Raw genomic sequence first — 27666 nt, 5'->3', positions numbered from 1 at the left:
GATACATCCTTGTTTGACAAGGCATATAACTAAATACAGCATGAAATCTCTCCCTACTAGTATAAGAAAGAGAAAAGCAATCTTTGTTATATGATTGCAAGGCTCAGCCCAATCACACTTAGGTGTAGTTTATGGTTTACTATCAAGTTATAGATTACAGAATCCTCACAGGTTCTGAAGGAGAAACAGTAGAAGACTTCTAATAATGTGATTGCAATTGCAGAAACCTCATAGGTTATCAAGCAACTTGTTGACATGGGAGGAAGGCCACCTCTACAAAATGAGCAAGAGTACATACCAAAAGGAAAGATAAGACGGACAAACTCAGCACATCATGAATCTTGGCATAATAATAAAGTCTGAACATGTAGTATTTGAAACCATTATAGTAATCTGTAAAAAGACCAATGGAAGCTTGTTATAGCTATGAAATAACCTCTTTGTTATAAGGAAAATTATTATATGGACACAGTTGAAATCATTCACTGCTATAAATACTTATATTCTTCTTTACTCTGCAGGTTTTAACAATTTACAACGTGGTTTTTAATTCACCGATTAAAGTTCCACAGAAAAATCACATGATCTCTATATTAATAAAAGAAAGATTGTGTATTCAATCTGAAGGTAAGAAACCTGGCTTTGAAGACTTGTAGGTTTATTAAAACAGGATAAAGTATGCAGGTTTATCCAATAAATTATCAACAATATTTATTTAGAAAATTAACACTTCACAGAATCTGTCTGAGCCACCAATAGTCCTTTATCAAGATATTCATGGTTATTGTATCATAAAAATTGTTTTAGTTATAAGAACTGCACAATTAAAATGACAGTTTTGGTTTGTATTGGTATCCAAATCCCAGAATCATTAGCAAGTCCTTCATTTTAACAGATTTCTACTGTCAAGTGAGTGCTGGTACTTGTGTTACATGTAATAATGTAAGCTTCTTAAATTCCAGTCCTTGAGGCCCACTATTCAAGATAACAGTGGGAAAATCAAATTATCAAAAATTAAACAGCTGATTAGATCACAGAAAAAAATATTGTAAGTCTCACATTAGGAACCAATTCAAAGTTTCTAAAACATGAACATTTCTATGTATAATAGGAAGATATTTTCTATCAAAATGTCACCAGTAACCACCTCCCATTGTAAGGTCTTAAACATCAATTGCAGATGGTTGAACTGGGAGTAGCAAGGGACAGTACAGCAAGCACGGCCACTTTCTTTTCCTGCTCTGTTCAAGCAAGCTTATGCACAAGGTCAGTGAAATATCACAGCAAAGTGTAACCAAGATGTAATGAGGCTGTTTATTTTTAAAGATGCAGTTGAAAGTAAAAAAAAATGAGCTGAATGGTAACTACTCAAGACTGGTTTCTTTGATCTTAGTTTTAAACAAAGAATTATCCAGGTATACATCAGACTTTCTCAGAGTTCCATCAGGAATAAAGGAGAATTTATGAGTAACGTGTCCCTTTAAATGTAAGGCATCAACGTGAAGCTTTCCATATTGCTTCCAAAAGAACTATAATTTGCATATGTAGGTCTCAGCTGAGAAAAGTTTTCAACACAGCATTCCAGTCAGTACTGTAGTCCAACCTGCACAATCTATTGGTGCGCTACAAATAAATGAATCCAGTAATCTGAAGTGGCAAAGTTTTGTTATACTTATGCAAGTGGTTGGTGCTGCTTTATATTACATTATTTTATAAACTGATTTATAGTGAACAACAAAAAATGGATACAATGTAATCATTCCTTTGTTCATACCTGTAGAACTGCACAAAAGCATTTATTGTGTATTTGCACAGAGTCTCTCATAATCTTGTACAAGACCCTGGTAAATATTTTTCTAAGCATGAACAAAGACGACGTTTTCAATATATGAATAAAATTAATTTAGCATTTTACCTCGTATGGTATTCCTTGTTTACATAACATGTTATATAAGTCAATTGTACTGCGATTAATATGGGATCCTGAGAAAAATATTTGATCATTTCTTCCTCTCTACTTGTTTGTGTTTTTCCCTATTTAAAAGTCCCATCTTGGCTTTAAACTACCGTAAAATAAGACAAATCTGAATATAACAAAGGTGTACAGAAAAAAAAAAAAATATGTATAACAAATTGCCTCTCTTTGCTACAAAATAAGAGCACATGCCACACATTTGACACAAACTTCTCACAGATATCTGATGCAGATCCAAAAATAAGATGAGCAGTTGGCTGGTGTATTCAAAGATCTGTCCAAGTAAAAAGTCAATGGAAGACATTGCATAAAATTGTATATAATACCAGCTCCACCTATCTCATGTCCATAATATGAAAGCTGTGCTACGTCCGGATCTTGCGTTTATCATCAAAAAGGCTTTTTAGCAGGTATACTTGGAGGAAGGCCACACTAACCATCACCCCAAGATTCACAGCTGACCAGAGGTTTACTCTATCAAGGTTGCTTTCCTGCAGGTTACGGTCACGAGCCTCAAAGGCCCGAATTAATGTCTGCATCTGCATGCTGCGTTCCAGCTTGGATTTCATCCCCTCAATAGACTCCTAAAAAGAAGAGGGGGAGGGAGGGAAGAGTTTGTAGCTAAACAAATTAAATAGTAGAAGTTGTAAAAATGGCAAAATAAAATTTTCTTGCAGAAAAAAAAATATATAGAAAAGAAAAGGCTCCAACTCACCTTTATATCTTCAAACTTAATATCTAGGAGCTCATCAGGTTCCACTACCTCTGACCAGTTTTCTGGTTCCTCATCACCTTGTGGATTATCAAATATCAATTCAAAGAAAACTAGCTTCTCTGAGATGGTACTGAATGAGTTATCAAAGCAGATCATGTAGTCACCAACTTCTGTGGGCTCCACACTAGATAGACAGGAATAAAGAGTATAAATACCATTGTGTGATATAGATAGATATATAAAAAATATAAATAAAACAGTCCATTACTTTGTTGAAATAAAAAAAAAAAAAAGTATTAAAAAAAAATAAAATAAAGGGACATAAAAACATAATTTATGTAAGAACTTACCTGATAAATTCATTTCTTTCATATAGGCAAGAATCCATGAGCTAGTGACATATGGGATATACAATCCTACCAGGAGGGGCAAAGTTTCCCAATCCTCAAAATGCCTATAAATACACCCCTCACCACACCCACAATTCAGTTTAACGAATAGCCAAGCAGTGGGGTGATAAAGCATCAAAGGAAATTTGGAAATAATTGTGCTTTATACAAAAAAACATAACCACCATAAAAAGAGTGGGCCTCATGCCAATATGAAAGAAATGAATTTATCAGGTAAGTTCTTACATAAACTATGTTTTCTTTAATGTAATTGGCAAGAGTCCATGAGCTAGTGACATATGGGATATCAATACCCAAGATGTGGATCTCCACTCAAGAGTCACTAGAGAGGGAGGGAATAAAAACAGCCATATTCCGCTGAAAAAAATGAATCCACAACCCAAAAAAATAAGTTTATTTTCATTTTGGAAAGAAAAAAAAAAAAACTTAAATCAAAAGCAGAAGAATCAAACTGAAACAGCTGCCTGAAGAACTTTTCTACCAAAAACTGCTTCTGAAGAAGCAAATACATCAAAACGGTAAAATTTAGTAAATGTATGCAAAGAAGACCAAGTTGCCGCTTTGCAAATCTGATCAACTGAAGCTTCATTCTTACAAGCCCATGAAGCGGAGACTGATCTAGTAGAATGAGCTGTAATTCTCTGAGGCGGGGCCTGACCCAACTCCAAATAAGCTTGATGAATCAAAAGTTTCAACCAAGAAGCCAAGGAAATAGCAGAAGCATTCTGACCTTTCCTAGGACCAGAAAATAAAACAAACTGGAAGTCTTCCTGAAATCTTAGCTTCCACATAATATTTCAAAGTTCTTACCGCATCCAAAGAATGTAAGGATCTTTCCAAAGAATTCTTAGGATTAGGACACAAGGAAGGGACAACAATTTCTCTACTAATGTTGTTAGAATTCACAACCTTAGGTAAAAATTGAAAAGAAGTCCGCAAAACTGCCTTATCCTGATGAAAAATCAGAGAAGGAGATTCACAAGAAAGAGCAGATAGCTCAGAAACTCTTCTAGCAGAAGAGATGGCCAAAAGGAACAACACTTTTCAAGAAAGTAGTTTAATGTCCAAAGAATGCATAGGTTCAAATGGAGGAGCCTGTAAAGCCTTCAGAACCAAATTAAGACTCCAAGGAGAAGAAATTGGTTTAATAACAGGCTTAATGCGAACTAAAGCCTGTACAAAACAGTGGATATCAGTAAGTATAGCAATCTTTCTGTGAAATAAAACAGAGCGGAGATTTGGCCTTTGATGGAACCTGCAGACAAACCCTTATCCAAACCATCCTGAAGAAACTGTAAAATTCTAGGCATTCTAAAAGAATGCCAGGAGAGTTTATGAGAAGAACACCATGAAATGTAAGTCTTCCAGACTCTATAATAAATCTTTCTAGAGACAGATTTACGAGCTTGTAACATAGTATTAATCACTGAGTCAGAGAAACCTCTATGACTTAGTACTAAGCGTTCAATTTCCATACCTTTAAATTTAATGATTTGAGATCCTGATGGAAAAACGGACCTTGAGATAGTAAGTCTAGCCGTAACGGAAGTGGCCAAGGCGGGCAACTGGACATCCGAACCAGATCCGCATACCAAAACCTGTGTGGCCATGCTGGAGCCACCAACAACACAAATGATTGTTCCATGATGATTTTGGAGATCACTCTTGGAAGGAGAACTAGAGGTGGGAAAATGTAAGCAGGATGATAACACCAAGGAAGTGTCAGTGCATCCACTGCTTCTGCCTGAACATCCCTGGACAGGTATCTGGGAAGTTTCTTGTTTAGATGAGAGGCCATGAGATCTATCTCTGGAAGCCCCCACATCTGAACAATCTGAGAAAACACATCTGGATGGAGAGACCACTCCCCTGGATGTAAAGTCTGGCGGCTGAGATAATCAGCCTCCCAATTGTCTACACCTGGGATATGTACCGCAGAGATTAGACGAGCTGGATTCCGCCCAAACAAGTATCCAAGATACTTCTTTCATAGCTTGGGGACAGTGAGTCCCACCCTGATGATTGACATAAGCCACTGTTGTAATATTGTCTGTCTGAAAACAAATGAACGGTTCTCTCTTTAGCAGAGGCCAAAACTGAAGAGCTCTGAGAATTGCACAGAGTTCTAAAATATTTATTGGTAATCTCGCCTCTTGAGATTTCCAAACCCCTTGTGCTGTCAGAGATCCCCAAACAGCTCCCCAACCTGAAAGACTTGCATCTGTTGTGATCACAGTCCAGGTTGGCCGAACAAAAGAAGCCCCTTGAACTAAATAATGGTGATCTATCCACCATGTCAGAGAGTGTCGTACATTGGGATTCAAGGATATTAATTGAGATATCTTTGTATAATCCCTGCACCATTGATTCAGCATACAAAGCTGTAGAGGTCTCATGTGAAAACGAGCAAAGGGGATCGCGTCCAATGCTGCAGTCATGAGACCTAAAACTTCCATGCAAGTCTATTGTTGACATATAATGTCCTTGCTGAACAAAAGGCAGAATAGTCCTTATAGTCACCATCTTGAAAGTTGGTACTCTTACATAACTATTCAAAATTTTCTGATCCAGAACTGGTCTGAATAAATTTTTCTTTTTTTGGTACAATGAATAGGTTTGAGTAAAACCCCAAACCTTGTTCCTGAGTAGGAACTGGCATGATTACCCCTGAAGACTCCAGGTCTGAAACACACTTTAGGAAAGCCTGAGCTTTTACTGGATTTACTGGGATACGCGAGAGAAAAAAAAAATATTCACAGGAGGTCTTACTCTGAATCCTATTCGATACCCTTGAGAGACAATGCTCTGAATCCAATGATTTTGGATAGATTTTATCCAAATAACCTTGAAAAACCTTAATCTGCCCCCTACCAGTTGAGCTGGAACGAGGGCCGCACCTTCATGCGGACTTGGGGGCTGATTTTGGTTTACTAAATGGCTTGGATTTATTCCAATTTGATGAAGGCTTCCAATTGGAAGCAGATTCCTTGGGGGGAGGATTGAGTTTTTGTTCCTTATTCTAACGAAAGGAACGAAAACGGTTAGAAGCCTTAGATTTACCCTTAGGTTTTTTGTCCTGAGGCAGAAAAACGCCCTTTCCCCCAGTGACAGTTGAAATAATAGAATCCAACTGAGAACCAAATAAATTATTACCTTGGAAAGAAAGAGATAGTAATCTAGATTTAGATGTCATATCAGCATTCCAAGATTTAAGCCACAAAGCTCTTCTAGCTAATATAGCTAAAGACATGGATCTAACATCAATTTTGATATCAAAAATGGCATCACAAATAAAATGATTAGCATGTTGCAGTAAGCGAATAATGCTAGATATGTCAGAATCAAATTCTTGTTGCGCTAAATTCTCCAACCAGAAAGTTGATGCAGCTGCAACATCAGCCAAAGAAATTGCAAGTCTGAGAAGATGACCTGAATATAAATAGGCCTTCCTTAGATAAGATTCAAGCTTCCTATCTAATGGATCCTTAAAGGAAGTTCTATCTTCCATAGGAATAGTGGTACGTTTAGCAAGAGTAGAAATAGCCCCATCAACTTTAGGGATTTTTTCCCAAAACTCTATAGATTTAGCTGGTAAAGGATACAATTTTTTAAACCTTGAAGAAGGAATAAAAGTACCTGGCTTATTCCATTCCCTAGAAATCATATCAGAAATAGCCTCAGGAATAGGAAAAACCCCTGGAGAAACCAGAGGAGGTTTAAAAACATTTAAACGTTTAGACTGAATGTCAATAGGACTGGTTACCTCAATATCCAAAGTAATTAACACTTCTTTTAATAAAGAATGCATATACTCTATTTTAAATAAGTAGATTTGTCAGTGTCAATGTCTGAGGAAGGATCTTCTGTATCAGATAGATCCTCATCAGAAGAGGATAAATTATTATCTTGTTGGTCATTTGAAATTTCATCAACTAAATGAGAAGTTTTAAAAGACCTTTTACGTTTATTAGAAGGTGGAAATGCAGACAAAGCCTTCAGGATAGAATCAGAAACACATTCTTTAAAATTTACAGGTATATCATGCACATTAGAAGTTGAAGGAACTGCAACTGGCAATGTACTTTTACTGATGGATACACTATCTGTATGTAAAAGTCTATCATGACAACTATTACAAATGACATTCAGCGAAATAATTTCTACAATTTTACAACAAATGCACTTAGCTTTGGTAGAACCAATGTCAGGCAGCAATGTTCCAGCAGAAACTTCTGAGACAGGATCAGATTGAGACATCTTGCACAATGTAAGAGAAAAAAACAACATATAAAGCAAAATGATCTATTTCCTTATATGACAGTTTCAGGAATGGGAAAAAAATGCAAATAGCATAGCCCTTTTATAGAGTAAAAAGCAGGAGGCAAACATTCATGGGGTATTGAAATAATGAAAAGTTTGGCGCCAAGTATGACGCACAACGTAATGTAAACTTTTTTGGCGCCAAAAATAACCGGAAATGACACACTCGCGTCACTAATGACGCAGCCGTGTGAAAGGTCTTGGCGTCAAGTATTTTATTTATTTTTTTGTGCCAAAAATATTTCTGCGCCAAGAATGACGCAATAAAGTTTAGCATTTGACGCACCCGTGGGCCTAATACCACCCGCAATTTGCAAGAAGTAGTCAATTTAAAAAAAAAAAAAAAAAAAAAGACTAAACCCCAGGTAAGAAATTAATTTCTTAAAAAAAAAAAAAAAAAAAATTTATATTCCCCAAATATGAAACTGACAGTCTGCAGAAGGAAATACATGAACCTGACTCAAGGCAAATATAAGTACAATACATATATTTAGAACTTTATATAAATGAATAAAGTGCCCAACCATAGCCGAGGTGTCTTAAGTAATAAAAAACATACTTACCAAAAGACACCCATCCACATATAGCAGATAGCCAAACCAGTACTAAAACAGTTAGTAGAAGTAATGGTAATTTGAGAGTATATCATCGATCTGAAAAGGGAGGTAGGAGAAGAAATCTCTACGACCGATAACAGAAAACCCATGAAATAGACCCCCGTTAGGGAAATCATCGTATTCAATAAGCGATACTCCCTTCACGTCCCTCTGATATTCGCTGTACTCTGAGAGGAATCGGGCTTCAACAATGCTGAGAAGCGCATATCAACATAGAAATCTTAGCACAAACTTACTTCACCACCTCCATAGGAGGCAAAGTTTGTAAAACTGAATTGTGGGTGTGGTGAGGGGTGTGTTTATAGGCATTTTGAGGTTTGGGAAACTTTGCCCCTCCTGGTAGGATTGTATATCCCATATGTCACTAGCTCATGCACTCTTGCCAATTACATGAAAGAAAACAAATTTATGCTTACCGGATAATTTCCTTTCCTTCCTGGCAGGGAGAGTCCACGACTTCATTCCTTACTGTTGGGAAATACAACACCTGAGGAGGCAAAGACACCCCAGTTAAAGGCTTAAATATCCCTCCAACTTGCCCTATCCCCCAGTCATTCTGCAGAGGGAACAAAGAAAAGTAGGAGAAACATCAGGGTATAAAAAAGGTGCCAGAATAAAAAAATTAAAAAAAAGGGAACAACCCAACAAAAAATAAAATTACGGGCTGGGTCGTGGACTCTCCCTGCCAGGAAGGAAAGGAATTTATCTGGTACGCATAAATTATGGTTTTCCTTCCATAAGGCAGGGAGAGTCCATGACTTCATTCCTTACTGTTGGGAAAACTATACCCAAGCTCCAGAGGACACTGAATGTATAAACTGAAGGGAACAAAGAGGTGGACCCTATTCTGAGGGCACCACAGCCTGCAAAACCTCTCTCCCAAAAACTTGTAAAATTTAGAAAAAAAAAAAAAAAAAAAAAAGTAGTGCGAGGACCAGGTAGCCCCCTTCCAAATCTGATCCATAGAGGCCTTGTTCTTAAAAGCCCAGGAGGAAGCCACTGCTCTAGTGGAATGAGCAGTTACCCTCTCAGGAGGCTGTTGCCCCGCTGTCTCATAAGCTAAGCGGATGACACTCCTCAACCAGAAAGATAGGGAAGTCGTAGTAGCCTTCTGCCCCTTATGCTTCCCCATATAGATGACAAACAAAGAGGAAGATTGTCTGAATGCCTTAGAAGTCTTAAGATAGAACTTCAAGGCACGAACCACATCTAGATTGTGAAGCAAGCGTTCCTTCGCTGATGGAGGATTAGGACACAAGGCAGGAACAACAGTTTCTTGATTAATGTTACGATCCAACACCACCTTAGGGAGGAACCCTAATTTAGTACATAAAACTGCCTTAGCATAGAAAAACAAATAAGGGGAGTCACATTGTAAAGCAAAGATCTCAGAAACTCGCGCAGTGGCAATATCCAGCAAAAAAAGAATCTTCCAAGATAACAATTTAATGTCAACAGTATGCATAGGCTCAAAAGGAGCCTGCTGCAAAAACACTAAGAACAAGATTTAGGCTCCAAGGCAGAACTACAGATCTAAACACAGGTCTGATCCTAGTCAGTCTTAACAAAGGACTGCACATACGGAAGCTCAGCCAATCTCTTCTGCAGTAACATCGACAGGGTCGATATCTGTCCCTTCAGGGAACTAGCAGATAGACCCTTCTCCAGTTCATCCTGGAGAAAAGATAAAATTATGCCAGGAAAAAAAAAAAAAAATAACGCTCTTCACACCAGTACAAGCAAGTTCTCCACACTTTATGGTTGATACGATGAGCAACTGGCTTACAAGCTTGAACAAGAGTGTCGATAACACTCTCAGAGAACCATCTTTTGACTAAGTGTTCAATGGACGAAGGAACCCTGTATCAGGAGATCTCTACAACAAAGTAACCTCCACTGATGAGATGAGGACATCTCCACCAGATCTGCAAACCACGTCCTTCGAACAATCAGAATCACTGATGCTCGCTCCTGCTTGATGCGAGCCACCACACGAGGGAGAAGCGGTAATGGAGGAAAAAGATATACAAGTCTGAACCTCTATAGTACTGATACCGCCTAAGGATCCCTCAACCTGTACCTGGGTAGCTTGGTATTGAGGTGGGATGCCATGAGATCTCCGGTGTCCCCCACTCAGCAAACACCTCAGGGTGGAGAGACCATTCCCAAAATGTGGATCACTGACAGCGTACATTTGTCAGTCTCCGCCCACTCTAGTATCTGAGATACTTCATTCCCCTCTGATGGTTGATGTATGCAACTGAGGTTATATTGTCTGATTGGAATATGATCAACTGGGATGAACCCAGAAGGGGCGAAGCCTTCAAGGCATTGAAGATTGCCGGAGTTCCAAAATATTGGTCTGAAGGGAGTACTCCTCCGGAGTCCACAATCCTTGCGCCTTCTTGGCACCCCAAACGGCTCCCTAGCCGGAAATGCTTTTGTTCGTAGTCACAATCTCAAGAAGCACGTGCCTTGGGACAGATTGTCCAGCACGATCTGTTGAGACATATCTGAATGGTCGCTGTTCTATTGTCTCAGCATGCATAGTTGTAAGGGTCTCAGATGGAATCTGGCAAAAGGAATGATGTCAATACAGGACACCATGAGTCTGATCACCTCCATACACTGAGCCAGAGGTCTCAAGGAGGTCTGGAGGGCAAGACATGCAGAAGTTAGCTTGCAATGTCTCCGATATCCATGAGAATATTCCTCACAGATTAATTCTAGTATTGTCCCCAGGAAATTCACCCTTGTACTTTGAGTAAGAGAACTCTTTTCCAAATTTATCTTCCATCCATGTGATCGAAGAATACTAAGAAGGGACTCCGAAATGTTCTTCGGCTAGACGAAAAAGATGGTGCCTGTACCAAAATATTGTCCAGGTAAGGCGCTACTGCAATATCTTGTGTTCTGGCAATGGCTAGAAGAGCCCCCAGAACCTTCTAAATATCCTTGGAGCAGTAGCTAGGCCAAACTGAAGAGCTATGAACTGGTCCAGAAAGGCAAACCTCAGGAACTGAAAATGTTCCCTGTGTATCGGGACGTGAAGGTATGCATCCTTCAGGTCTATGGTGGTCATAAACTGTCCTTCCTGAACCAGAGGAAGGATTGACCGTATTATCTCCATCTTGAAAGAGGGAACACTCAAACTTAGGCACATTAGGTCCAGAAATGGACGAACAATTCCCTCATACTTTGGAACCACAAAAAGGTTTGAATAAAACCCTAAACCTCTTTCTGCTGAAGGTACCGGGACAATTATTCCTTGAGAGGAGAGATCCTGTACGCAACCTAAGAAGACAGCCCTCTTTTCTAGTCTTGTAGACAGACTGTAGAGTAGAAATCTGCCCCTGGGCGGATGAGACTTGAATGCTATCCTGTATCCTTAAGATACAACCTCCAGGACCCAAGGATCTTATACATCCTGGAAGCAAGCATCTGAATAAAGAGACAGTCTGCCCCCTACTCGATCTGATCCTGGAACATGGGCCGCCCCTTCATGTTGATTTGTTCTCGGCGGGCTGCTTAATCTGTTTGGACTTATTCCAGGACTGAGCCGGCTTCCAAGTGCTCTTGGGCTGCTCGGACTTGGATGAGGATTGCCGTCGTGATTTGTCAGAACGAAAATTAGACAATTGCCGTCCCTTAGGCCTATTTTTTTTTATCCTGCGGTAGGAAAGCACCTTTCCCTTTCAGTAATCGTAGAAATAATGGAGTCCAGCCCTGAACCGAATAAAATCTTCCCCTTGAAAGGAAGAGAAAGGAGTCTGGATTTAGAAGTCATATCCACAGACCAAGACTTTGCATTTATGGGAATAATCTGATATTTGCGTCACATATGAAGGAGTTAGCAATTCTCAGTGCTTTGATTCTCTCTTGAATATTCTTGAGGGGAGTCTCCACCTCAATGAGCTCAGAGTGTCGCACCAGTAAGTAGAAATAAAAACACTATGTTGAAACATCTTCCTCAGAAAGGTTTCCATTTTCTTATTCATAGGCTCTCTAAAAAGAAGACCTATCCTCCAGAGGGATAGTAGTACGCTTAGCCAGTGTAGAAAAAGCGCCATCCACCTTAAGGATGGAGCCCCACAAATCTAATTGAGAGTCAGGGACCGGGAATCATTTTTTTTAAAAAGTAAACAAGGGGGGAAAAGAAGTTCCTATTCTTTCCCATTTGTTACTAATAATGTTCTCCATCTTAACTGACACAGGAAAAGTCAGAGGGACCTTCCTATCTTCATAAACCCCATCTAATTTAGGGATCTTAGGTTCATTAGCGAGTGTAGCCTCTGGAACCTCTAGCATAGACAGAACTTCCTTTAATAAAAAAATGGAGATACTCTATTTTAAATCTAAAAGGAGTGTTCCTCCGCTGAAGGCAGTTTAGAAAGTCTCTGACTCAGAAAGTTCACCCTCTGAAGCTACAGAGGTTAACTCATCCTCGGATAGCTGGGACATAGTAGCTAAATCCGACAAATATTTAGATGACTCTAGGTCAGAAGAACTATGTTTAACCTTTCTCTTGCGTTTGCTAAAGCAAGGTAAAACACTGCCGATTGTAACTGCGCTGTAAAGTCCGCCGGAAAAAATCCCCCTTTCAGGTGGATTAGTTGAGCCGCTGGGAACTGCATGTGGAGCGGGTAGTGTAGAAATGGTAGTATAGTCTCGGGACCCAGATTCCTGAGAGGTAGACGGCTCAGAGAGGCTAATAGCGCTATGAGTATTAGTATTAGGCTTGTCTCCCTTCTTAGATTTAAGAACAGTGCTTAGGCAAATGGAACAAAATTAAGCACACAGGCAAACCACAGCCTCCTCACAATATAAACAGGAATTATGAATCAGTACAGAAGGAGCAGAACCTTCTAATGTAGTATCAGAGTCCTACATAGCTAAGATATTCACAGAAACAAAAAGTAAATGCTTTTATTTAAAAAAAAACAAAAAAAAAAAAAAACACACGGCACCTTTATAATCCTAATGGCTGGGGCACTCACCACCTCCTAGACCCAGACAGCTAACAGTGAGAACACTCTCCTTATGAGTGATATCCGCAGAAGAATCGTAGGAAATGAAAAGACAGCAACCGGTCATGTGGAGCGTAGGACAGGACTTCCCCTGCTATGAAAAAGGTGCTAAGCTATTATGAGCTGCGCAACATTTAAAAACGAAAGTGAAACCTGTTTGTTCCAAGCCAAAAAGCACACAGTCTATGAGCCAAAAAAAAAAAAAAAAAACTCACATTGAAGCAGTTATAAATAACCCCTATCTGTTCAAATAATCTGTCTGAAGGAGAGATTAACCCTTGATCCTATTGAGGCATAAAGGAGCCACACTGTGACCCTGCATAGAAAAAGTGTAAATATAAACTGTCTTACCTCCAGGATCCATGCTGTGGAACAGGCACAGCCTCTCAAGTGTGACAGTCTTGCAGAGACGCTTCTGACATGGACTGCGTGTGTAACAGCAAGCAGTGAAACTCGTCAACACCGATTGCTCAGGAGCTGTTAGCGACAGTCTGGATGGGTTCGCAGAAAAACTTTCCCTGCATCTCCAGACTAATTTTCATCAATACTCTAAGAGGTTTATAGGATTACTTAAAACTCCAGTCCTTTCTTGAAGGGAACATACCCATTAGAGGAATATCCACATCTTCTGACACTTCTCTGCCAACTACTCTAGTGACGAAAGGCAAAGAATGACTGGGGGATAGGGGAATAGGAAGGATATTTAAGCCTTTGGCTGGGGTGTCTTTGCCTCCTCCTGGTGGCCAGGTGTTTTTATTTCCCAACAGTAAGGAATGAAGTTGTGGACTCTCCCTGCCTTATGGAAGGAAAACAAATTTTTCTTTTGCATGATGTACCGAGTCCACGGATTCATCCTTACTTGTGGGATATTATCCTTCCCAACAGGAAGTGGCAAAGAGCACCACAGCAGAGCTGTCTATATAGCTCCCCCCTTGTCATTCTCTTTGCCAGCTCTAAGCAGGAAGGGTAAAGTGAAAGAGGTGTTAAGCTGATAAGGTGGTTTTTGCGTACCAAGCCTGGGTTCCTACCTAAGGTTGTTGCCAACAGGAATATCAATCAGGAAATTGTTGTTCCTTCTCTGTGTCCTAATCCTTCTTGTAAGAAGGAACGTCTGTTGCACAACTTGGACGTGGTTTGTGCTTTGAAATTTTATTTACAGGCAACCAAAGATTTTCGTCAAACATCTTCTTTGTCGTCTATTCTGGAAAGCGTAGGGGTCAAAGGCTACGGGCGACTTCTCTTTCCTTTTGGCTGAAAAGCATCATCCGTTAGGCTTATGAGACTGCTGGACAGCAGCCTCCTGAAAGGATTACAGCTCATTCTACTAGAGCGGTAGCTTCCACATGGGCTTTTAAAAATGATGCTTCTGTTGAACAGATTTGTAAGGCTGCGAATTGGTCTTCGCTTCATACCTTTTCAAAATGTTACAAATTTGATACTTTTGCTTCTTCGGAGGCTATTTTTAGCAGAAAGGTTTTGCAAGCAGTGGTGCTTTCCGTTTAGGTTCCCGTCTTGTCCCTCCCTTCATCAGTGTCCTAAAGCTTTGGTATTGGTATCCCACAAGTAAGGATGAATCCGTGGACTCGGTACATCATGCAAAAGAAAACAAAATTTATGCTTACCTGATAAATTTCTCCCTTTTGCGATGTACCGAGTCCACGGCCCGCCCTGTCTATTCAAGACAGATGGTATTTTTTATTAAAAACTTCAGTCACCTCTGCACCTTATACTTTCTCCTTTTTCTTCCTTGGCCTTCGGTCGAATGACTGGGGGGGTGGAGTTAAGGGGGGAGCTATATAGACAGCTCTGCTGTGGTGCTTCTCTTTGCCACTTCCTGTTGGGAAGGATGAATCCGTGAACTCGGTACATCGCAAAAGAAAAATTTATCAGGTAAGCATAAATTTTGTTTTATCTTTCACGATTCAGAGAGAACATAGAATTTTAACCAAATTTCTTATTTAATTCTTGTTTTCTTATCCTTTGTTGAAAAGCAGGAAGGTAAGTTCAGGCGTGTGCACGTGTGAAGCAGTTTTGCAACAATGTTATACATAAGCAAGAGCATTAAATGGCAGCACTATTTCCTGTCATGTAGCACTCCAGAAATGTGCACGCTACCTAGCTAGATATCTCTTCAACAAAGAATGACATGAGAACAAAGCAAAGTTGATAAACGTAAAACTGGAAAGTTGTGTAAAATTGCATGCCCTATCTGTATCATGAAAGTTTAATTCTGACTAGACTGTCCAAAAAAAAAAAAAAAAAAAAAAAAAAAAGGGAAGAAGAGAAGGGGTAATATTTTAAATACATATAACTGCACAAGTACTCAGACTGCATTTTTATTTATTTAACCACTTCATGCCGTTAGGACATTCCATGCCGTCCTAACAGCCCTGGGCTTTAACGACGTTAGGATGGCATGGAACGTCCTACCTTATATGGCGTCCTTCAGCCTCCTGCTTTTAGTTAATGAAAAATCAAACTGGGGGTGCGTGTCTAGCAGCATAGGCAGTGCCCTTTGATTCGATCCCAGCCTTGAAATCATATTATCGCATCGACGTTCGCGGGATTTCAATTTTTCAGCAAGTGTTTACATCAGAACTTTGTTTCGATCTAAGCACTTGCATCAAGGCATGAAAGGGTTAAAGAGCGAAGAAAAGGGAAATTTTTTTTTTTTTTAAAAATGCATTAAACCATTAGTGCAAGTAAACAAAAAGCAACATATGATAAGTATGAAGCTCTCACAATAAAGCCTTGCTAGAGTTACTCACGTGTGGACACCATCCGACCGCCGCCTCTCCATAATAAGCAAAATTCCTGAAGGAGTAGTGAGGGAAAAATCAACATCCAGTCCAGCACCACCAATAACCTAACCAGATAATGAAGAAACAATGAGTAAAATTCAATTGCACTGCATATCGCAGTGGAGCAGTGAACACATTTAAAATTAGCCAAGAAATATAATATAATATATATAGCGCAACAACCTTTAAGCAAGCAATGTTTTATGTAGATATAACCCTTTGCTTGCACAAATACTACTAATGGAATGAGAAAACTATGAAAAGATGTACCTATGTTATTTATGCAGATCCAAAATAATATACATACAGGATCTCAGCCCCCATTTTCCGATTCCTACATAACTATTAAAACACATCTCATACATTAAACACAGTAGAATTGCCCCATCAACAAAATGCAATAGCACTTACTATGAGAATATTTGTGAAAATTTTCATGTGCTTATTTTTCCTACCCCTGATTCATGTGACAGCCTCAGCCAATCATGAAATGCATATACATATATACTGAACTCTTGACATGCTCAGTAGGAGCTAGTGCTTCAAAGTGTGAATATAAGAAGACTGAATAATTTGTTAACGGAAATAAATAGGGAAAAAAGTGTTTTAAAATTGCATTTTCTATCTGAATAATGAAAGAATAATTTTGACTTTACGGTTCCTTTAAATGTCCATTATAGTCTAAAAAATTAAAAAAAAAAAAATCACTCTAATTAGTTAATTTTGACTTGTCCTCGTGTCCTTTAATAGCACAGAGTAGCTAGCAAATCAGATTTTGCTTTTGCATTGTAATCATTTTTCACGTTCCATTCTCACATGTGTAGTCTATTATCTTCTTAGGATAGTAAAAACTATGGAGAAAGTTTCCAGAGGCTCCTCCTACTCCTTTATTATCACCCCTCCCCTGACCCTTATTTCAACGTTCCTTCCAGACAACAACTACATTAAAGGGACAATTAAAAAAATATATATTCCCTTAAAAGAACAGTATACACCAATTTTCATGTAACTGCATAGACACTACTATAAAAAAATAAGATGCACAGATACCGATATAAAATTCCAGTAAAACTGTTTAAAGATGTACTTAGAAGCTCTCAGTTTAGCTCTGTTGAAAAGGTAGTTGGAAAGCCCACTGCAAGTGGGAAATAAGACCCTCCCCCTTCTTTTGCATATAAAAAGACCCTTTACACAAACAGGAGCAAGCTGGAGTAGGTAGCTGACGGTATTCCCATAAACCTTTGGGGCTTGGTTAGGAGTCTGAAAATCAGAGCAATGTTATTTAAAAATAAGCAAAAAAAATAAATAAAAATAAACAAACAACCTTATGGGCTATATAAGTAGATCTACAAAACATTTATGCAAAGAAAAAAAAAAAAAAAAAAAAAAAAAGTGTATGATGTGCCTTTAATGTATTTCCAATGACTAGTTATGGCAGCGCTGCAAAGTATAGAATGTATGAGAAATTGCATTTGGCTTTATTTGTATATATGAAATAGCTGGTTTTGTGCTTTAAAACCACAGCCTATTAATATGGGTTGAGCTTCAGGTAATATATCGGTTATCCCTTTATGTACACACACACTTGCTTCCTTATCTTATATTTGTCTGTAAGGCAACGCTCAATACTTAGAGAAATCAATGGAAAAAGTATAATTTTATTAAAAATCTCTTCCTCATCCCACCTGTAATGTAATTTATTCTGCTGGCTGTGTTTACATTGCCTGGACTTAAAGGGACACTGAACCCAAATTTTTTATTTTGTGATTCAGATAGAACATGAAATATTAAAGCAACTTTCTAATTTACTCCCATTATCAAATTTTCTTCATTCTCTTGGTATCTTGATTTAAAATGCAAGAATGTAAGTTTAGATGCCGGCCCATTTTTGGTGAACAACCTGGGTTGTTCTTGCCGATTGGTGGATAAATTCATCCACCAATAAAAAAGCTTAGATGCCTTATTTTTCAAATAAAGATAGCTAGAGAACGAAGAAAAGTTAATTAGAAAGTTGCTTAAAATTGCATGCTCTATCAATCACGAAATAAAAAAAAATTTGGGTTCAGTGTCCCTTTAAGTCTAGACGCTTTCAGTATAGGTGGGGATACCACAGGCTAAATCAGCTATTTCAAATGCCAAAATAAAAAGGTAAACAATCTACTTGAACAATTGAATACACTCCAGCAGGTAAAAGATCATTGGGAACAAATTAAAGGGGAGACATTTTTTGGGTAAACTGTCCCTTTCACTAAATGGCTTGTAACACCAGTTCCTGTTTTTCTAGGTTTACATGAGTATTCCTGCAGGCAAACTGTTTATTGTTAACTATGATGTGGCCTGGCTCTATTTGCCTTTAGGGAAGTAAAGCTCAATAACACTAACACAGGAATTACTGGCTGACTAAGAATGTATCAGTGGTAAAATCTCTGAAGTCCTTCTTTCAGGACATAAAAAAATATATATGAACAAGGTAGATTCAAGATAAGCAAAGAAAAAAAAAATTCTGGCCATAAGATTAGCATTCCCCATAATACTGTATTTTGTTACTCTGGAATAAGGATCAGAGATTTGGGCTGAACGGTTATAGATTGGCTGCTAGTTATTAGCAACAAATGAGGCAGTATAAAGAAAAAAAAAAAAAAAAAAGTGTCAGTTCCTGTATAGGCAAACAAAAACATAACATAAATGTTATCTGAGAAATAATAAAATTTATGAAGAAGTCTAGATTTTTTTTTTAAACCCATAAAGGGCTTCTTTCAAATAAGAATGCTATACATTTTAAAATATTGAAATCTAAATCTTAAGGGACAGTAACGTCAAAATCAAACTCATGATTCACATTTTAAATAACTTAATTCTGTTATATAATTTGCTTTGTTGTCTTGGTATCCTTTGTTGAAAAGCATACATACTGTAGATATGTTCAGGAGCAACAATGCATTACTGGGACCCAGCTACTGATTGGTGGTTGCACATATATGCCTCACCTGATGTACTCAGCTAGCTCCCAGTACTGGATTGCTGTTCCTTCAACAAAGGATACCAATAGAATGAATCAAATTTGATAATAGTACTAAAAATTGTAAAGTTGTTTAAAATTGTACCCGATTTATTTAAAGAAATAATAAAAAAAAACACAGAAACAAAAATTGGATTCATGTCCCTTTAAGCACCATGCTCCAGGGGGAAAAAAATAAAAAAAATCACTGCACAATCATAAAGAATAAATCAATCTTTATCCTGCCTAGTTTGTTGGTTCTCGTTCTAAAGTTGCCTATCTACTCTGCACACAAGTTTGCAATGTCATTCTGCATATTGATGCTTATTTTCAAAAGGATATATATTTTTTATTTATTAAAAGGGACATTAAAGGGACATGAAACCAACATTTTTTCTTTCATGATTTAGAAAGAGAATGCATTTTTAAACATATTTCTAATTTACTTCTATTATCTAATTTGTTTTATTCTCTTGATATTCTTTGCTGAAAAGCATATCTAGATATGCTCAGTAGCTGTTGATTGGTTGCTGCACATAGAAGCCTCATGTGATTGGCTCACCCATGTGCATTGCTTTTTCTTCAAATAAGGATATCTAAAAAATGAACTAAAATAAATAATAGAAGTAAATTGTAATGTTTAAATTTGTATGTTCTTTCATTCATGATTCAGATAGATTTTGGGTTTAGTGGCCCTTTAAACCCAAAAAAATAATTTCATGATCCAGATAGAGCAGTGATTTTTAACCTTTTTTTAATCCTATGGCACACCACCATCCCAAAATTAAAAAAAAAAAAAAAAAAAAAAAAAAATCACACATTGTAGCCTAATACAGCATATATATATATATATATATATATATATATATATATATATATATATATATATATATATACACATACACACACATACTGTATGTATTGTGCTGTTATGCCATGCCTCCTACAAACTACCCCTGCACTGGGAGTAAAAAACAAGCAAAGTTTAAAAAATATGTCACACTGTTGTCAGTCTGCCACGGCACACTGGCTGAAAAACACTGAGATAGAGAATACAATGTTTAAATCGTTTCCAATTTACTTCTATTATCAAATTTATTTCATTCTCATGTTATTCTTTGTTGAAGAGATACCTAGGTAGGTAGCGTGCACATGCCTGAAGCCCTACATGACAAGAAATAGTGCTGCCATCTAGTGCTCCTGCTAATGTATATCATTGTTGCAAAACTGCTGCTATATAATGCTGCAGTCACATGCACACTCTTGAGCTTTCATTTCTGCTTTTCAAATAAGGATAACAAGAAAACAAAGAAAATATGAGAATAGAAGTAAATTAAAAAGTTGTTTAAAATTTGATGTTCTATCTAAATCATGAAAGAAAAAAAATTGGGTTTTATGTCCCTTTAATTTTAAAGGAATAGAATTTTTAAGACCAATGGTAACACTCTGCATACACATACAGTATAACATATCATTAACTAAAGGGCCATCATAGTTTAAATATTACATGCTCTATTTTTTCTAATTTGTTTTCATACATTTTAAGACTAGCAACCCTGCACCTCTATGTGTTTAAACCCAGAAATTGGGTTAAACACATAGTAGACGTACTGCTTGGGGTCCACAGAGCACTGCTGCTCCTGTGTGGAAAGTGCCGCTGTCAGAACCAGCAGCAATAGTCGCAGAATTGTTTTTTCAGTAGCCAAACTTCACACATCACTTATCTTATTTTGGAGGAGCCAATCAGGGCTAGAGTAATTTAATTTAACAACTGCAAAAGCAATGCAGTTTTTGCTACCAATTGAGGCCAATTTAGTAAAGATATGTAGCAGAGTTAGCATTAAGAAGTCTGCAGTGTACATTTCTAAGAATTAGAAAACTCACTTTTCATTCAATGACATGAAAGGGGGCAAAATAAATAAGGAACGTATACCACATGGTTGTTTTGCAACACATAATCAAACATTTTAATGTTACAGTCATAAAGGTATAGGAAATCCAAAATAAAAGTTGCACGATTTAGAGCAGGGTTCTTTAAACTTTTTTTTACCAAGACCCAGTGCCATAACAACACATACCTTCGCGACCCTTTTTTTATGCTTGGTCTGAAACTTTCTGAAGTAATATAGAACAAGATAGCTGCAATTTTTTGCAAAACGACTAAAACGTGTGCGTACTTTATTCCTTATTATAGTCAAACTTGAAAGTGTTGTAAAATGTAATAAGACACACGCACACTCTTATACAACACACACTACAGATGCATTCATATAACACATACGCACACCACACACTACAGATGCATTCATATAAAACACATACGCACACCACACACTACAGATGCATTCATATAACACATACGCACACCACACACTACAGATGCATTCATATAACACATACGCACACCACACACTACAGATGCATTCATATAACACATACGCACACCACACACTACAGATGCATTCATATAACACATACGCACACCACACACTACAGATGCATTCATATAACACATACGCACACCACACACTACAGATGCATTCATATAACACATACGCACACCACACACTCATACAACACACACTACAGATGCATTCATGTAACACATACGCACACCACACACTCTCATACAACACACACTACAGATGCATTCATATAACACATACGCACACCACACACTCTCATACAACACACACACTACAGATGCATTCATGTAACACATACGCACACCACACACTCTCATACAACACACACACTACAGATGCATTCATATAACACATACGCACACCACACACTCTCATACAACACACACTACAGATGCATTCATGTAACACATACGCACACCACACACTCTCATACAACACACACACTACAGATGCATTCATATAACACATACGCACACCACACACTCTCATACAACACACACTACAGATGCATTCATGTAACACATACACACACCACACACTCTCATACAACACACACTACAGATGCATTCATATAACACATACGCACACCACACACTCTCATACAACACACACTACAGATGCATTCATGTAACACATACGCACACCACACACTCTCATACAACACACACTACAGATGCATTCATGTAACACATACACACACCACACACTCTCATACAACACACACTACAGATGCATTCATATAACACATACGCACACCACACACTCTCATACAACACACACTACAGATGCATTCATATAACACATACGCACACCACACACTCTCATACAACACACACTACAGATGCATTCATATAACACATACGCACACCACACACTCTCATACAACACACACTACAGATGCATTCATGTAACACATACGCACACCACACACTCTCATACAACACACACTACAGATGCATTCATATAACACATACGCACACCACACACTCTCATACAACACACACTACAGATGCATTCATATAACACATACGCACACCACACACTCTCATACAACACACACTACAGATGCATTCATATAACACATACGCACACCACACACTCTCATACAACACACACTACAGATGCATTCATATAACACATACGCACACCACACACTCTCATACAACACACACACTACAGATGCATTCATATAACACATACGCACACCACACACTCTCATACAACACACACTACAGATGCATTCATATAACACATACGCACACCACACACTCTCATACAACACACACTACAGATGCATTCATGTAACACATACGCACACCACACACTCTCATACAACACACACACTACAGATGCATTCATATAACACATACGCACACCACACACTCTCATACAACACACACACTACAGATGCATTCATATAACACATACGCACACCACACACTCTCATACAACACACACTACAGATGCATTCATATAACACATACGCACACCACACACTCTCATACAACACACACTACAGATGCATTCATATAACACATACGCACACCACACACTCTCATACAACACACACACTACAGATGCATTCATATAACACATACGCACACCACACACTCTCATACAACACACACACTACAGATGCATTCATATAACACATACGCACACCACACACTCTCATACAACACACACACTACAGATGCATTCATATAACACATACGCACACCACACACTCTCATACAACACACACACTACAGATGCATTCATATAACACATACGCACACCACACACTCTCATACAACACACACACTACAGATGCATTCATATAACACATACGCACACCACACACTCTCATACAACACACACACTACAGATGCATTCATATAACACATACGCACACCACACACTCTCATACAACACACACACTACAGATGCATTCATATAACACATACGCACACCACACACTCTCACACACAACACACACTACAGATGCATTCATATAACACATACGCACACCACACACTCTCATACAACACACACACTACAGATGCATTCATATAACACATACGCACACCACACACTCTCATACAACACACACACTACAGATGCATTCATATAACACATACGCACACCACACACTCTCATACAACACACACTACAGATGCATTCATGTAACACATACGCACACCACACACTCTCATACAACACACACTACAGATGCATTCATGTAACACATACACACACCACACACTCTCATACAACACACACTACAGATGCATTCATGTAACACATACGCACACCACACACTCTCATACAACACACACTACAGATGCATTCATGTAACACATACGCACACCACACACTCTCATACAACACACACTACAGATGCATTCATGTAACACATACACACACCACACACTCTCATACAACACACACACACTCTCCCATAACACACACATAAGTCGTGACCCAGTAAACATGGTGTTGCAACCCAGTAATGTGTCCCGACCCATGGTTTGAAGAACCCTGATTTAGAGTATGTAATTTTAAGACACTTGAAAAGCACTTCTATTAAGAAATTGTTGAAGGAATGGAATTTTTCTTAAAGTTAATACATTTTAAACTTCTTATATCTAAGCAAAACACGTCTCTTATCATTAGATCACCAGATGTGTTAAGCTAGGGCCCCCATAGTGTATCGCTGCTCTGGAGAGGACTTTACAGGAGTTAAAATGGACATGAAGCCCACATTCTTTTCTCTTTCATAATTCAGATAGAGCATGTGGTTTAAAATAATTTTCCAGTTTATTTCTATTATCTAATTTGTTTTTGTTTTTTTAAATATACCTAGGTAGTCTCAGAAGCTGCTGATTGGTGGCTGTATATATATATATATATATATATATATATATATATATATATATATATATATATATATATATATATATATATATATATATATAGATGTAAATTGAAAAGTTGTTTAAAATTGTATGTTCTATCTGAATCATTAAAGGGACATGAAAACCTTTTTTTTTTTTTCCTTTCAACAGTTATATTCAAGCAATAGTGCAATAATAAAATGTTCTGTCATATTAGAGCATTTTATTTTTTGCATGTTTATATCCCTTTACAGTCCCTTTAAGAATAATGGAGGGAGTGGAATTTCAAACAGTATTTTACAGCAAACTAATATTAAAACGTAACCGTTTATTTTGCTTATTAAACATTACCAACGTAACGCCCATTGAAATACGAGATTCGTATTCATGGTTATAGTTTTCATTATTCTGATAATTTACTGATATTTTAAGGATTCACAATCTGATTAAGAGCGATTTGGACATTAATAGCAATTTTAAAGAGATATGAAACCCAGTATTTTTCTTTCATGATTCAGAGAGCATGTGTTTTTAAACAACTTTCTAAATTTACTTCTATTTATTATTTTGCTTAAAAGCAGGGACGTAAGCTTAGGAACAGGCCCATTTCTGTAGCACTAAATGGCAGCAGTTATCCATTTGCAAGAGCCCTAGATCTCAGCACTATTTCCTGCCATGTAGTGCTCCAGATGACTACCTAGGTATCTCTTCCACACAGAATATCATGGGAATGAAGAAAATTTGATAATAGAAGTAAATTGGAGACTTTTTTTAAAACGGTCTGCTCTGTCTAAATCACAATATAACATTTTTGGGGTTCATATCCCTTTAAATAAACCATAAAAAACTAGTTTATTTTTGTAAAATTTATTGGACAAAACAGGTAACAGGCACTGTGAAGCCCATCAATGTTTGAAGTAGCCATCTAGCCCAGTCTCAGATTTACTTATCTAACAGCAAAAAATGTCCCATTCAAAATAGAGAATGACAGTACACAGGCTAACTCTCATGGGAAGTCAGAAAGGTGCAATACTGAATACCATTTGGTGTAATGCTGAGGCACTTATGCTGTGTATATGCAATTATTTGCTTACTGGTCTATAGCAGTTCACAGCTTATCCATTTTTTTATTACATTTGTTCATACTTGGGATATACTCCTAAATACTCCAATGCTAAAGATGGCAATCCTTCCATGCCCAAAGCCTTTAGATTAGTATATATTAAAGGGACATAAAAGTGGAAAAAGAAAATGTTCTAATATGTTACATACAAGCAAAAATGTAATAACATTCTCCACCTATGAGTTTAAGCTATAAAAATGGGTTAAACATACAGTTAAAGGGCCACTGTAAGTAAATATTTTCTATGCCTGTTACTAACTACCCCAAATGCGCTTTTTATCAATAGCATTTCATTAACATTCTCTACCGTATATCAGAAATCTTGTCTGCAAATTTAATTGTTTTCCAAACCCACTCCGTGGGTATCCTTTGCTCTGTGCCAATCCGTTTACAATACCTAGGTTTCAAAATGGGGCTTTAAACACAAAGTTATTGGTTTAAGTATTTTGAACATGCAGTGCTGAAAATAGTGGGCAGGATAACGTGACATCATCGGCGAATAAAAGATATAACTTTTAGAACATTATGAAACTTCGTTTTGGAGAAAATATAGGTCAGTAGGTTTTAATATTTTCTATGCCTGTTACTAACTACCCCAAATACGCTTTTTATCAATAGCATTTCATTAACATTCTCTACCGTATATCAGAAATCTTGCTGCAAATTTAATTGTTTTCCAAACCCACTCCGTGGGTATCCTTTGCTCTGTGCCAATCCGTTTACAATACCTAGGTTTCAAAATGGGGCTTTAAACACAAAGTTATTGGTTTAAGTATTTTGAACATGCAGTGCTGAAAATAGTGGGCAGGATAACGTGACATCATCGGCGAATAAAAGATATAACTTTTAGAACGTTATGAAACTTCGTTTTGGAGAAAATATAGGTCAGTAGGTTTTAATTAATGTTTATTAACTTTAATATGTTAGTTGTTTAGCTTAAAAATTATAACAGAAAGTAATCCTTTAAAGTCAGCTAAACGGCAGCATTGCACTACTGAGAGCTAGCTGGGCATATCTGGTGAGCCAATGACCGACAAATGGGTGTAGCCACCAATCACTAGCTAGCTCACAGCAGTGCATTGCTACTGTTGAGCATATGCACATTTGTTTTACACAAAAATGATACCAAGCGAACAATTTCAACGAGTTTTAAAATGACATGCTTTATCCGAATCATGAAAATCAAATTTCGACTTTCATGTCCCTTTAAGAAAGTGGTTCTCCGGATTTGTCAAGCCCTGAGTTTTATATACATGCACACTACAGTTGACACCAGTAGTCATGTGGAAAAAAAAAATTGTTTTGAGACTAGGTTATACTAATGGGTTTCTAAAATGGTAACTTGAATACCTTGTTATAATTTACTTTTTATGCTCAATTACAAAATAGGTTACTGTATATTATAGCAATAGATCTTGATACAATACAGTCTAACAACTCTGGTAGCAACACCCTGTAAAGACTTTGGCCTCAGTCTATGCCCATCTATAGATTTAAAATCAGTGTTTATAAAAATATTATAATTGTAATAATAACCTATTATAATATGCAGCTATAATTTAATATCGGTGCACTGAATTATTCACACAAAACGCATTCTTTATTTTGTAAAAAGTTATGAAAATATAAGGAACTACAAAATCCATCAATTTACTGGGCTTAGCATGTAGAGAGATTAGTTAATTTTTAAAAAGCTCTGAATAATGAGAATGATGTATCATCAAGTGATAAGGGTCATGTGTTGGAAAGTCTAGGAGCTACAGTAGCCTAAATTCCTGTCTGCCCAACACCAACAGGAAAGACAGAAGTGCAACGTAAGCCCCCACTGGTGTAAAATGCACATTCCAAACCTATAAGGCATCTTAAATAAAAATGCTGTTATAACAGTTTAGATACATAAGGCTGTAAAGGCATTTTATATAAAAAGGCTGTTATAACAGTAAAGACAATGCTGTAAAGGCAATTTATATATGGCTGTTATAGCATTCAATTGTAACTAATGTTTTATACAACATAAATAACATATCAAAAAGTTCATTACAACGATAACAAAACCGAACATAAATAGAACCCAATTGTAGCCTTATATAGCTTAGTGTGATGCTCCCCACTCTGTGCGTGTCACTCACCTGGTACTCCACCTCCATGCTGCCATTGTACAAAGCGGTCTGATAGAAGCACTCCTGTCTCCCTGCTGGCAGCAGGAAAGTGAGCTCGGAATCCTGCGGCTGCACAAAAGCAATAGTGCCAAGGGGCAGCAGGAGAAGACCGACAAGCAAGGAAGCCATGGGAGCAGATATGAAATCAATAAATCACCGAACAAGCTTCAGTAGGACACTTCTCCATCTGATTAGCTACTGAAACCATCACTCATGTCA

The 27666-nt window shown here is 37.6% G+C and overlaps 1 protein-coding gene across 1 annotated transcript; it reads right to left on the bottom strand.

The window, feature by feature from the left end:
- Window positions 1–641: 641 nt before the first annotated feature.
- TMED1 (transmembrane p24 trafficking protein 1) lies at window positions 642–27666 on the bottom strand. The gene is made up of 4 exons (XM_053717897.1): window positions 27418–27666; window positions 15833–15930; window positions 2691–2874; window positions 642–2559 (listed from the first exon to the last, which is right to left on the bottom strand). Exons 1-4 carry the CDS (start codon window positions 27574–27576, stop codon window positions 2341–2343), a joined length of 660 nt encoding a protein of 219 aa, XP_053573872.1. The 5' UTR covers window positions 27577–27666; the 3' UTR covers window positions 642–2340.

Source organism: Bombina bombina, chromosome 6, assembly GCF_027579735.1.
Source record: "Bombina bombina isolate aBomBom1 chromosome 6, aBomBom1.pri, whole genome shotgun sequence".
Lineage (NCBI taxonomy): Eukaryota > Metazoa > Chordata > Amphibia > Anura > Bombinatoridae > Bombina > Bombina bombina.
Note: the sequence above shows the minus strand (reverse complement) of the source record. Positions and strands in the feature narration are given on the sequence as shown.